The sequence below is a fragment of the Lycorma delicatula genome, chromosome 9 (genome assembly GCF_047948215.1).
Source record: "Lycorma delicatula isolate Av1 chromosome 9, ASM4794821v1, whole genome shotgun sequence".
Taxonomy (NCBI): Eukaryota; Metazoa; Arthropoda; class Insecta; order Hemiptera; family Fulgoridae; genus Lycorma; species Lycorma delicatula.
Window position 1 is genome coordinate 19,459,257 of NC_134463.1, and position 14,202 is coordinate 19,473,458.

The following is a 14,202-nucleotide window of genomic DNA, read 5'->3' on the forward strand; positions in this document are numbered from 1 at the left end:
CTTGTCTTAAAATTAAAATCAATCACTGAAGAACTTGTTCCACTACAACTTAGGAAAAACCACCAATAGTGAAACTTGGACTGTGATCTAGCCATCGAAAAAAGACATCAAGCCTGGATAAATCACCAAGCCCAAAAATCTGAAGAAACCAACAATACCTTACATCCAATGAAAAATAACAGTAAAATTATCAGAAATACTGAACGAAATTTCCATAAAAACATTCTTGAACAAATGGAAGAAACTTTCAACAAAAATAAATCCCGACTACTATAAATCCTTTAATAGATGTTTACAAAAATATGAACTTCCCACTTTAAATTAAAGGATGAAAATGGAAAAACTGGCCTACACTAACTCTGAGAATGCTAAAAATCCTAGCTAAAGTTACAACAACTTTTGAAATGTGATGATCACCTGGAAATATTTAAAGTTGAAAGCAGCACACAAAATTAACCCATCTACTTTTTCAGAGATGATCCAAGCAAAAAAAGAACTTAAAAATTATGAAGCCATCGGAGAGGATCAGGTCTTTGTAGAAATTTGGAAAAACTCTAACCAAAACTCTCACTGAATTAAAAAGGCACCTGGTCAAGATTTGGATTGATGAAAAGTTACCAGAACACTAGACCATGGGAACCATTCACCTGCTTTTTAAGAAAGGGAACGAAACAAATCCAGATAACTGCATAGAGATAACCTGATGGATTATACCTACAAAATTCTTTCCCGCATAATTCTAAACAAAATTAAAAACATACTGGAACTTCAGCCGAGTGAATCCCAAGGAGGGTTTCGACCTACAAAAGCTGCACAAACCAAATTCTAAATACAAATCATAATGGAAAATTACAAACTTGTCTACAAGCAAATTTTTATTACTTTTACAGACTTTAAAAAAACCTATGATTTCATTTAAAGGTCAACCCTACTTAAGATACTCAGTTACTAACTATTATGGGCTACACCCAAAACTTGTAAAAATTAACGAACTGATGTTAACACCCAATCCAAGTTGAAATGACTGATCCCTTCATAATTAAAACTAGACTAAGACAGGGTGATGGATTCTCCCCTCTACTTTTTAACATTACTCTGTATTATATAATGAAAATTTAGCAGGATAAGAATAATCTGAAAACCAAACTTGGAAGAGAAGGGAAAGTTATTTAAATAAACTGTTTAGGAAATGCTGAGGACTTGGTCCTCCTGACTTTGAAAATGAACAAAGTTTGCTCACAAATTTCTAGCCTTGAAAATAAAGTCCAAAAAGTTAGATTAAGAATCTCTTATGAAAAACTGGAATTATGACCACTGTCCCTCTCTGCATAAATAATGCCAAGATTAATTAGAATGAAATTGACTAGTTCTGCGGTTTAAATATTTATGGGCAATCATTGACTGCAAAGTAAAAGAAAGATTCATTAGGCAAAACAGAATCTCTAAAATTAAAAATCACAAGGTTTAATCTGGCAGACCTACAATAAAATATGCCTTTCAATACATTCCAAAATTCATCACTACAAAACAGTTGTTCTCCCATTGTATGCAAGTGAAACTATTTTTCAAATTAAAAATGAAGCTAAAACCAACCAACTTATTAAAATGGAACCCAGGATCATCAGAACCTGTTTAAACAAAAATTACCAAAAGAATGGGATCTTGCAAATTCCAACTAACAAAACCATGTATAAAGAAATCAACCTGATTATCAGAATGATGAAAAAGTGAAGTATTTCTCATTTTTTCCACACCTTACGAATGCCTATAGGCCAAATTCTGAAATAACTGGTTCTCAGGAATTTGGAAAAGAAAACTAGTGGTAAATACGTCAGAAAAATTAAAAAGGATCTTGAAGAAATAGGACTGAGGATCGAGGATGCTTTCGACAAGACAAAAATAAACACTCTCAAAGCACACAAATTCTCTATAGAAAAGATCCAAGAAAGCACAGTGGAGGTTGCAGACAAAATGCAGAAACAAATATCACATTGTCCTAAAAAGTACTGACAGAACTTGAAGGTTAAAGCAGTGTTCGAAGAACACTGAATATTGATTGACTAAGTGGTCCAGTGTGGCCTCAAAAGAAATCAATTACAAATGAGCTAAAACCGACCATGTAATTAACATGGAATGCAAGATCATCTGAACCTGTTTAAACAAAAATTACCAGAAGAATAGGACCTGGTGAATTCTCACTAACGAAACCATATACAAAGAAACCGATCCGATCATCAAAAAAGTTTCTTTTTGTTATTACAAACTAGAGCAGACATTCATGCATGTCTTTTAATGAAGAAGATAAAATAAATGATATTCAATATAAGTGAAAAAATGTCAGACCCAATTAAAAAGAACTGAATTAAAAACCAAATAAGGGTTTATCTTAATTATAAAAAAAAGAACTAATAAAGAAAATTTATAATCATATCAGAAATCTTGATTTAAAATAATTAAAAAATATAATATGTTACAGATACAGAAAGTTTTTGGGTTAATAATTGGGTAGTAAACTGGAAATGGAATAATTAAATTCTCCAACTTTGCAGGAAGAGTTTTGTCCCTTTTGTTTTTATTTTTTATTATTAAAACTTTGGCTGGGTTAGTTCTGAGACAATAAGAGTTTTTTTTTTTAAATTTTTTACAGTCATCTCAAAGATGGGAATTGCGGAATTATTGTGTGAGGTTCACTGCAATTTATAGTTAGGTTTTTAATGCATTTGATCCTATTAATGCATTACATATATCTAACACCATCTACTCTAAGAATACTTCAGACATATTGATAAGGGTAAGCATTGACCTGTCTTCACAACTTCCTATAATTTTAATGTATCGGTTGAACTTCTACTAGTCACGAGTGGATAATAGAATAGATTTCTCTTTGAATAAATATCAAATATACATGTTACACAATTTTAATCTATATTATGAATGATTAAGTATATTTTGAAATAATTAATTTTTAATCCTTCATTGATGGCAATGTGCACAATTTTTGAATTGATTTGGGGATTAGGAGGCACAGCTTTATCCAATATGCACTTCAGGAAGATTGGTTGTGTAACAACTGAACAGGTAACTCAGGAGTCCCTGCTCAGACTCTTCTGGTCCTGGCATCCTCAGTATGGAAAATCTAACAGAGTCACACCACCACCTACAGAACTAATACTGATGAAGAAGGATCAAAGATTATCCGTTTTCACCCAATACAAAAGGAACAACTTAATATTGTCTGCCATTAGTTTACTATCTTCCCAAGAAACAATATTTTTAAATATAGTTCAACGATGACTATTCTTGCCATAACAAGATCATTGACTGGCCTTATAATAACAAGAAAATAATTTTTTTTAATAGTATTATAACTGTACAAATTGTTACATACGCTCTTTACTGAGGAAAATGAAATGATGGGTGAAAAAGTAGAAATGAAATCCTACCAGCATTGAAATGAGTTAAACACAAATTCTACAGCTACACAGTAGATCTGAAAAGTTCCCAAACTAAATTTCTGTAGTTGAACAAGTAGTGGCATCTCTTGGACAACCAAGGAACTATGTAGTAAGATGTCTGATGAATGTGTGTACAAAATTTCATCACGTTTTGTCAGTCCAGTCTCGAGTTATATTTGGTAGCGCACGTTATTTTCATGTGACCTTGTGTGAGCTCGCAAAATGGAACATCCCAAACCCGTAGGGAAAGACACCCGCCTTGTGACGCTTTTGGTCGCCCCCCCCCCATTCCTAGCCCTAGATGAGCTTTAATGGGAGTCACCTTTCGCCTTCTAACTTTTTACATCTCATAGTAATAAGTCAGGCCTTGTTGGGATGTCACTGATGTAAATGCCTCAATAGACATTTACATAGATGATTTTTAAATTCAGCTTTTGCCTTCGCTATACACAACATGGAACAGAAAAGTGCGATAAAATTTTGTGTTCGACTTCAAAAATCTTTCATTGAAACTTATTTTATGATACAGCAAGCATTCGGCATTGAAGCTGCATCTTGTACTACGACATACACATGGTGGAAGCAGTTTAAAGACAGTAGAGAGTCTTTGGATGACAACGAACAAAGCAGGAGGCCATCAACAGCTGTTCACAATGAAAATGTTGCGAAAGTGCACATGTTTCTGCTCGAATAACCTCATCTTACCCTTTGGGCTATACCAGAACATCGGTGAAGATGCGGTACATACAATCCTAACAGCAAAAATGTACCACCGAAAGTTATGCTCTCGTTTTGTTCCACACTTCTTAACCAAAGAACAAAAACAGTTGTAACTCAGGATGAAAGCTGGTGATTCATGTATGATCGACCAACAAAGCGTCAATTCACTATTCACTATTGATAAGCGTCAATCCACTACTTGGATTGACGCTTATCAATGATGAGTGAAAACATATTGATTGCATTCTTTGACTCAAAGAGCCTGATTCATCTTAAATTTGTCTCTACTGGTCAAACTGTGAATTCTAAATTCTATTTGGAAGTAGTGAAATGCCTGATACATCGCATTCGTTGTATCCGGCCCGAGTTCTGGGATTTGGCAGTTGAACTCTCTTGCACGACAATGCCCTGACACACATGGCAAGAGTTTTAACATGTTATTATGCTGCAAATAAAATCACTATCTTATCCCACCTGCCCTATTCACCTGACCTGGCTCCAGCAGACTATTTTCTGTTCCTTAAACTCAAGTTAAAGATGAAAGGTCGCTTTTTTGATGATATTCTGGCCATCCACATGGCTTGCACCGAGAAGTTGAAGGTGATCCAACAAAGTAATTTCTCAGAGCATTTGATGGGCTCTACCGACGCTGCAACAAGTGTATAACTAGAGAAGGGTTCCATGTAGAGGGCTGATGTGAGTTAATTCATTTATCTTTAAATTTGTATCTTTATTTAATCGGGAAACTTTTCAGACATACTGTTTTATGCATGAGAACCGTTATAAAATACAGATGTTTACAGAAGAGAATATAAAAATGACATTTTAATTTAAATTAAACAAAATATGTTTTTATTAAATTAAACAAAATAAATTTAAATATGTTTTTGCTGAATATTTTTTTTATATAGAAAGTTATATTTAGAAAAAATAAAATTATAAGATTAATAAAAGCCATGCAATAAACAAAAATATGCAACAGCACGAAAAGGATTTTAGGTACAAATTATAAATTGGTTCTGATATAAGTTTTAAGGGCATAAAGTAATAAAAAAAAAAATCAAATGCAATAAGCAAAACAAAATCTCAACATCTTGTAACTAAACTTTTTATAACATTATAAAACTTAAATAAAGCACCCAAAACATCAAGCACATAAAGACTTCATATATATTATTTTAAATTGGAAAGATTTATAGGATATTTTTAATCAAAATGATATTGATATCTTTAAAAAACATATTAAAAACCTACTTTTTTCGAATGTAGATCCATGTATGAGAGTCTAACCAAACAAGTATTGTGAAGAAAAATCCAGCACCAGCTGCAGCAGCTAACATAAATGTAAGTCCAAACCTAAAAGAACAAAGAGTCAAGTAAAACTGTAATTTTCATAAATGGGTGATTATGACAAATATTTTAAGTATGATAAACAACATGAAAAATTATGACATAACATTAAGTTTTAAAAATCTATAACTTTGTAGAGTTTATTACACATATGATGCCTGAAGCATGTGAGGACGTTCAAGATTGTTTGCCGTCAATTAATAACAAAAGAAACTGAATTGCACCAGCTGTTTAGCATCAACGTTACATACAATAGTGCTATTAGGGGCTAAATTCCATTAAACTGAGCACACTAATTCCAACTTCTGGCAGTTTAACACTTTGTAACACTGTATATTATTTAAAAATTATCCAAAAATAAAATGTTATGTAAACAACTGGTACACACAGACAATTGTAATATTTCTGTTAGAAAACAGAAATATTACAATTGTATTTTCTATAATGAATAAACAAAACTGTTATGATCAAAGGTATTACAATAATAAAGATTATTACAAAACTATTTATGCTGGGAGTGAAAAACTCAGAATATAGTCAAATAAAAACTCAATGCATCAAAGAAAACACTAATATAATGTGACTAAAACTAGCAGCTGGTTACAGCAAAGTGAAATACTCAAAACAATCAATCAGAAGTTATATTTGCTTCTTTTACAACTAAGAAATTCTTCAAAAGTATACAATTAATTTTCAACAGCAAATATACTTTTTTATTATTATTTTTTTTAAATGTCTACTTAATTCTATGCAAAGGCAGTTCTCTAATACTTTTGGTAAAAATCTGTTCCAAAAGTTCATACTATCTTGTCTTGTTAAACAGTAGTATTTAATCCATAGACCTTATAATATGGTAGGCATGAATTTGTGGTTAATATTGCTTAGGAGGTGCATTAAAAAAAAAAGACTGAATTTGGGTAATAAAATTTTTCCCCTTCAAAGTAGTATCCATTGTTGGCAATACACAGCTCTCAAATGTTTCTTCCATTTTTAGAAGGTTTCCTGAGATGGTATATATCTGAAGTATAATATTTTCCTGAATTTCGTTAATGGTTTGAGAACTGCATTCTTTCAAGGTTACCTTAAATTTGGAGAACAATAAAAAGTATGTTAATGACCAAGCCTGAGTAGAATGGGCGAGTTCAATGATTCTGTCCTGTTTTTCTAGAAGCGACAAATGAGCTGGTGTATTGTTGCATCATGATGCAATATCTAACTATGGTTTTCCCACAGCTAAAGTCTCTTTCTCATTTAGAACCCCATAATCAAATGCCATAAAAATTCCAAATAGAACTCATTGTTTACTGTCTGATCACGTGGAGCAAATTTATAACAGATCAAGCCTTTGCCTTTACAGTCAAAATAAAACCATCAACAGCATCTTCATATTTTATCAACTCAAGCAGGCTTTCATTGATTGTGACAATCATTTTCACACCCACAACGATGACTGCATCTTGGTTTCCACATTGTAGCCATAAACCCAAGTTTCATCTCCCGTTATAATGTTTTTAAAAAAGGCTTTTATTGACATTGCAACAGCCAATAATGGAATTAAAATGACTTCCTTTCTGATCATCACTCAGTAAATAAGATAAAAAATGTTACAGAGATGTAATACATGTTAAGCTTTTTATTAAAATTATGTAACATGATCCTATGCTGATGCCCACTTCCTTAACAATCTCTCAAACAGTTAAGTGATGATCTTTATGGCCATGGCATGAGTGAATCAATGACAATGAATAAGAACAATTTTATTGTTGTTTGTTAATGAGGAAGGTTGTCCAGGTCTGTAATCTTCAACGGTCCACGTTCTGCAAACTGATCAATTTGTACTGCAAATATACTGCATACTGCATACTGCTCATATAGTGTTCCCCAAATATTTGCTACACCATTTTAAATGTCTCTTTAAAGTTTCTTTCAGTTGAAACAAAATTTAACACAAACAGGCTTTTTCAAGATCTTTCATTTTCACTTTGTTAGAAATTCTATGAGAGATTAATATACATATTTTTTCCAGTTGTAGCTCAAAACTTTCAATAAATTGGTGGCATGACATGTCAAACAGCATTGTGTTTAAAGCTGCTACTACCCAGAGCCACTTGTTGGAACACACTATGTGTACTGTTGCCAAGCTATTCCAAAGGTTTTAAAGTGTTTTTTGTTTTTTTTTTAAACGGCCCATATTCTCGCAAACATATAACATTATTGTAAAATGAAAGAACAAGAATTTCATAATAGCAGAATGCGTAAGAATCTATGGATAGAAGAATGTAAACATTTTATGAATTTATTTTGACAATCATAACCATATCTGAGAAATGATAATACTTGAACTGTTATTCTTTGAATTTTAAAAAGTTTTTACATAAGGACTGAGAGCATAACCCCCAAAACAAAATAGCAAACAATAAATTACTATGAATATTGACAATAAAAGCGTTCTCAGAAACATTTAAGATTACTAAACCTGATAAATATTCAAAAGTAAATTTTACTATTGATCTAATGGGTTACATAATCTGTGGGATTATCCAACTTACTGGGGAAAAATTATTTACAATGGAATTTTATTATATTTTAAATTAAGAACATGGGTAGAATCATAAGATTCCCAATGTCCCCTCTACTGATGCTGTATATTACATAAATGCATACTGGATATAAAGGTTTAAGACAAAATAACTCAATTTTACTCAAACATACAGAATATTAGGATTCTCACTGTCCCTACCTACTCATCGGATGGAAAAAACTCTTTTTGTCAATTTTTAGACCGATTTTTTGTCTAAAAGTTTTTTTCAACATCATGGTACACTGCGAAAAGCAGCTGTGTCAATTGCAGTAAAATTTATTTCAATTGGATTAAGAGGAAAAAATATTATGTGTGAACAAACATAAAAAAAGATATATATGGGTCAAATATATAACCTACCTTCTTTTCTTGAAGTCTGTTAAAAAACATAATAATATAATGTAAATTACATATACTTACAAACCAAGATCACAGATAGCATGTAAAGCATGTATGTATTCTCGATGAATAGGTGGACAATCTATAAGCGCACCCATACCGGATATCATTTTAAACGCTAAATTAACTTCACGTCCAAGGACTTCTAGTTTCGGAGATAGTTCAGAAGGTGGATAAAGCTGTTTAGCTAAGCGTGATAAAACACTCAAACTTGCTGATACAGCTCCAACTGCATCTGTACCTTTCCTTACAACAACCCATAATGGTTTCTGTAAAGTGGAATTACATGACATATAAAATTCCAAAATATCCGATTGTAGCGATGATGGACTTTTATGTTCAACAAAATCATCTGGTGACACACAGAAATCACCCAGCGCCTGAAACAGATATAACAATATTAATAAAATTAATCAATAATGCCAAAATTAAAAAAAATATATACACCGACAATAATATGATAATGATATTTTAAAAATCAGACTTCACAAGTAATAAAAACATATAATCTACAATATAAATATTACAATACCTTTTAACAGCAATACCTATGTGTTATATAGAGCTCAAATTTCATTAACAGTATAAATAGTTATGATGTTATCTATGAAATGACAACTATATTTATGATTACAAAAATCCCCTAAATTAACATATGTTTTTGTATGTAATTAAGTATTTTAAAATAAAATTATATGCATTATGATCCCTACATGATCATAATGCATTATGCCATCCAGAACAAAAATCATTACTCACAGAATGAAACTAATTAAGGATTACACAGATAATGACTCCTCCACCCCCAATATTTTCCCCATAGTAATTTTTTTGGGTTGCTTGTACTACTACTATGCCTAAGAAGACATTAAAAAATATGCAATAAATAAAAATGTAGCTTTTTTTGATTTTTGGGAAAGGGGGAATTTTGGGACAACATTAAAAAAAAATGATAAGACAAGCATGCATGTATTTACTGAGGTTAATATAAAATGGGATTATGTTAGGAAAAATTTAAGAAATTGACCCCAGAATCCCCTATAGATATTGACCCCAATTCTACGAAAAATTGCTCCACATTCATGAGTCTCTATACAAAATTTAACCAAAATCAGTTTATGTATGTATGAACATTACCCCCACTTTCTTTTTGTGGGGGGGGGGGTCCCTGGGTCATGCAACATTAAGAAATGCAAAAAACCCATACCCTATTTTTTTTTTTACAGATTACCATGCTTTCTTCGTGCAGCATAGCTTTATAGCTATGATGCCAGGGAAGTAAAAACACAAAGAAATAAAAATAAACATACTCCTGAGGAGACAACTTTAAATATTCATTAAAAGTGTCTTATATTATAAGGTGTTGTGCCTAAAAGATTAACTTTAAAAGAAGAATCTGACCTTTAAAATGTTATGTGACATTAAAGACCATAGACATGATAAGTGATACTGTGTCACACTAAACTCAGTTACACTTTAGCTGATGTTATATAACCATAAGAAAGACAGTTACCACTTCTTTCTTTTTCTGTTCAGCCTCCAGAACCACCACAAGGTGTTACTTCATAGGATGAATAAGTATGATATATATGAACGTAAATGAAGTGTAGTCTTGTACAGTCTCAGGTCGACCATTCCTGAGATGTGTACTTAATTGAAACCCAACCACCAAAGAAAACATGTATCCACGATTTAGTCTAAGGTTCAAATCCTACTAAAAGAGTTACTTTTATAAATATTTCAATTCTAGATTGTACACTTCATTTTACATTCTACATACACTTCATTCTACACTTCATTTACATTCATTCATATCATTCTCTGAAGTAATATCTATGGTGGTTCCGAAGGCTAAACAGAAAAAAGAGAAAGAGAGAGTGAGAGAGATGCAGTTACCACTTGGAGGATTAAGAAGTTTTAAATCTTTTTAAGCATGAAAATTAACAAAAAGGTTATAATTTTATTTCAACAATTTAACATTTTTAGATATCACATTTAAAGAAAAAAGAAATCAGTAAAGAAAAACATTGCTTAAAAAACAAATTGATACTCTTTTTCTATATTTCTTTATTTTAGGGTTGTTTGAAAAGTTCTCAGCCTGTTAGTTTTTATGGAAATTTTTTTTTCAAGTAATCACCTTGCAATATGATACATTTAGACCAGTGACTTACCAACCAGTGACTTTTTAATACTCTTAGTTTAATGCAATTTGTCCAACTCTGCAAAATAAGCGGTTGTCTCAGCGGATAAGCGGATTACTCAAAATAAGCGGGTTACCTCATCATCTAAAGTAACTTTATCTAGCAAGTTATTTCTTCAGGTTTGGGAAGAGGAAGTAATTGCTGAGAGCCATATCTGGCAAGTATGGTGAATGTGGGAGCACTTCAAAGATTAGGCCAAGTAGTTTTGCAGTAAGAACCTGAGATGTGTGTAAGTGTATTATTGTGGTGAAAGAGCACTTTCTTTTGGCCAGATACGGATGTATAACTTGATTAGCAGCATTCAATCAGTCCAGTAATAAAGTGTAATACTGCCCAGTGATAGTTCTGTTTTTTTCCAAGTAGTCTATGAACAATACACCATGAGAATTATAAAAACAATAGCCACGAATTTTCCTGCAGATAGAACCATTCTCACTTTCCTGGGCATATTTTAACTGCTCCCACTTACTGTTTGATCTCTGGTGTGTAATAGTGAATAAATGTTTCATCTACTGTTATAAAATGATGAAGAATCTCAGCAAAATCACTTTAATTAAATCTTAACACCTTGAGAAGTGTTCAGGAAAATTCATTTTTGGCAGATTTGTAACAAATATGGTACCCATCAAGCAGAAAGCTTTTTGTTTTTCAAACCAAAACATTTGGTACAATATAGTGGACACACAGTCTATCGACATGTTTGTAATTCAACAAGCTCACATATTTTTACTTAGAAATCACTTAATGGCATTGTGGATTTTTGTGACAATTTTGTCAGTTGAAGCAACTTTTGGGTATCCCAAGTAATCATTGTGCATGGATGTACAACCATTTTTAAATTTAGCAACTTTTTTACTAACAAAAACAAAGAGGAAGAATCCATTAAACTCAAATCTAACACTTCTTGTATACCCATCAGGGTTAAACCTTTTAAAATATTTTATAACAGTTCAAATTTTATCAATTTATCAGAAAATGTCAAAACTTGTTTATTTATTCGATTGTCACAAACAAGCAACAAAATGCACAAGTCTGTAACTTTACAACACACCATCCAAAAGATCATAACTTGACAATGTAAAAGTCATTAGGTCATCCTTGTGCCAACTCTCTGACAGACTGAGAACTTTCTGAACGAATTTGGTATTTACCGATTACTAATAAACTGATAAAATTTATTAATCATTTAAATAAATGAATGTTACAAACTTAACAATGACTTCATATGCAGTTAAAGAAAACTAAATCAACAAGGAAAACTCACAACAGAAGCAGTCAGGTAAACAGAGGCAAGGAGCCATGAAATTATCACAGCAAACAATCCAAACACTGAAAATCTGAAAAGAAATAAAAAATAACAGTTATGAATTAAATAAAAATGGATAAAAAACTTTTTTATCAAGGTAAACATAATTTATCTGAATATCTGTGATAGCGTACAGTAAAAATGAATAATTAAACAATAAACAGAAAAAAAAAATTGCTGTAGTTGCCAGCAAAATGGGAAGTTTAACACCATTTAATTTTTCATATCCTTTTTATTTTTAATATTCCTTTTCTGAAAACATTCCAGATATTGCAAATTATCAGGTTGTAATAGATACAGCTTATTTTAACCCAGGACCCACCCAAAAAGCCTATTAGTTAGTAATATTATGTTTAACATATTTTTTATATTAGTTTTAACATTTTTAAATATAATAAAAAATCCAAAGAGAGAGTTTAAATATAAAAAACAAAGCAAACTAAAATAGAGATATGATTTATCATATAAAATTACATTTTAAAGGCATTCTGTCACTAATTAACAGGTACCATTTAGATTTATTATCACAATTGATTATTTACAACATCCTTACAAAATAGTTACTTTTTATAACTCTTTTATTTAGTTTACTTACGTAATAAGAGCACATCGCGAGTGGCGAGCAACTCCAAATAATAAGACTACACAGAATACAAGTAAAATACTAAGAACTGCCATAGTGACAGGCCATCTGAAAAAAGAAATGACAAAAATTAAAAATGCTAATAAAAAACAAAAATACAAAATGTAACACAATATAAAGATAATAATTCAGTTGTTACTCCATCAGTTGAATTAGATGTTCCAGATGATATAGGATTTTGTTAAAAAAAAATAAAAATTGCACAAATCATTAAAAATTACATGACATAATTAAAGGCCGCTAACTATTTTTTGACAAGAGTAATCTTTCTTATTTATGATTCTGGAGAATCCTTGGAAATCAGGTAGTCCGTAAAGGGTTGGGGAGATTAATGGTGGAGATTAAAAAGTTTCTGCAAATACTTTAAAAACTGTCGATTTTAGCAAAATTAACATTGAGAATTTCCTTACAGCTCACAATCTTCCTAGACCAATCAAAATAACTCATTTAGAGGGGAAAAAAATTGTTACCTGGACTTTTATAAGTGGAAATGGTAAAGGGGCTTATAATGATAAAAAAATAAATACACGAGCAGGGGCGGTGGAGGGTTGAAAAGGGGTTGAAAATGGTATTATTGCGATTTCCAGTGAAAGTTGACATAAAAAAAATTGTGGCTATTTAAGACACAGAAAGGTATACTTTCACCAAGTTTCGTCAAAATTAAATTATTTTTGCGGGAAATGAAAAATAAAAAAAAAGAAGATTTATCAAATTTTTCTTGGAAATTTTGAGATTATGTTAAAAAGTGACCTCTACAAAAGTTGTAGATTTTTGCATGATCTACAACTTTTTTTATTGGAAAAACATTTTTTCAACCCCCACCCCCCCTAAATCAACCGTCCACCACATTTGTTCAAGCATTTATTTTTTTATGTTTATTATAATCCCCTTTACCATTTCTACTTATAAAAGACCAGGTAACAATTTTTTTTTCTCTAAGTGCAATTTGGTTGGACTATCCTTGCAATTTGGTTCTTTTTTTTCTTTGAAAGATAAGAAATAACTTAGTAATGACTTTTTTAAGTGTTTGCATTTTTTACTCCTAAAAAAGATTTGTGCTCTTTTTTTAGCAATTGATTTTTAAGGTTCTAAAAAAAAATATCCTTTTAATGAAAGTTTTAGAAAAAAACTATTTCGTGACAATTTATTTTGTTGTTCTTTATTGTATTTTAGTACATGTATTGTATTTCAACCACATAGCAATCAGTTGTTTAACAGCCGATTTTCAAAGTTGAAGGTTCTGAGGTTCAAATCCTAGTAAAAACTACTTGCTTTTAGATAAATTTGAATACTAAAAAGTGGAGACGGGTATACTTTGGTAGTTGGGGTTAAATGAAACACACATCTAAGGAAAAATTGATCTTAATCTGTACAAGACAACATCATTTCATTTACATTTCATACATATCATCCTTATCTCATTTGGCTGCAGGGGGGGGGGGTTCTTACTATTTAGTAGTTGAACAGAGTGCAACGTACACATTAGGAAAATAAAAGATTAACTCTGTTATTGTGTAATTCTAAAAAACCAACTTAATTTTATTTTA

General features: G+C 31.3%; 1 protein-coding gene across 9 annotated transcripts in view; it reads right to left on the minus strand.

Moving 5' to 3' along the window:
- Positions 1–14,202, minus strand: part of tty (tweety) — a 356,795-nt gene that overhangs the window by 45,485 nt on the left and 297,108 nt on the right. For all 9 annotated transcript variants that reach the window (XM_075375807.1, XM_075375808.1, XM_075375806.1 and 6 more), the window contains 4 exons: positions 12,608–12,703; positions 11,971–12,043; positions 8,527–8,885; positions 5,430–5,531 (listed from right to left, as the gene is read on the minus strand). In XM_075375807.1, coding sequence (XP_075231922.1) covers positions 5,430–5,531; positions 8,527–8,885; positions 11,971–12,043; positions 12,608–12,703 — 630 coding nt within the window. The remainder of the gene's footprint in view (positions 1–5,429; positions 5,532–8,526; positions 8,886–11,970; positions 12,044–12,607; positions 12,704–14,202) is intronic.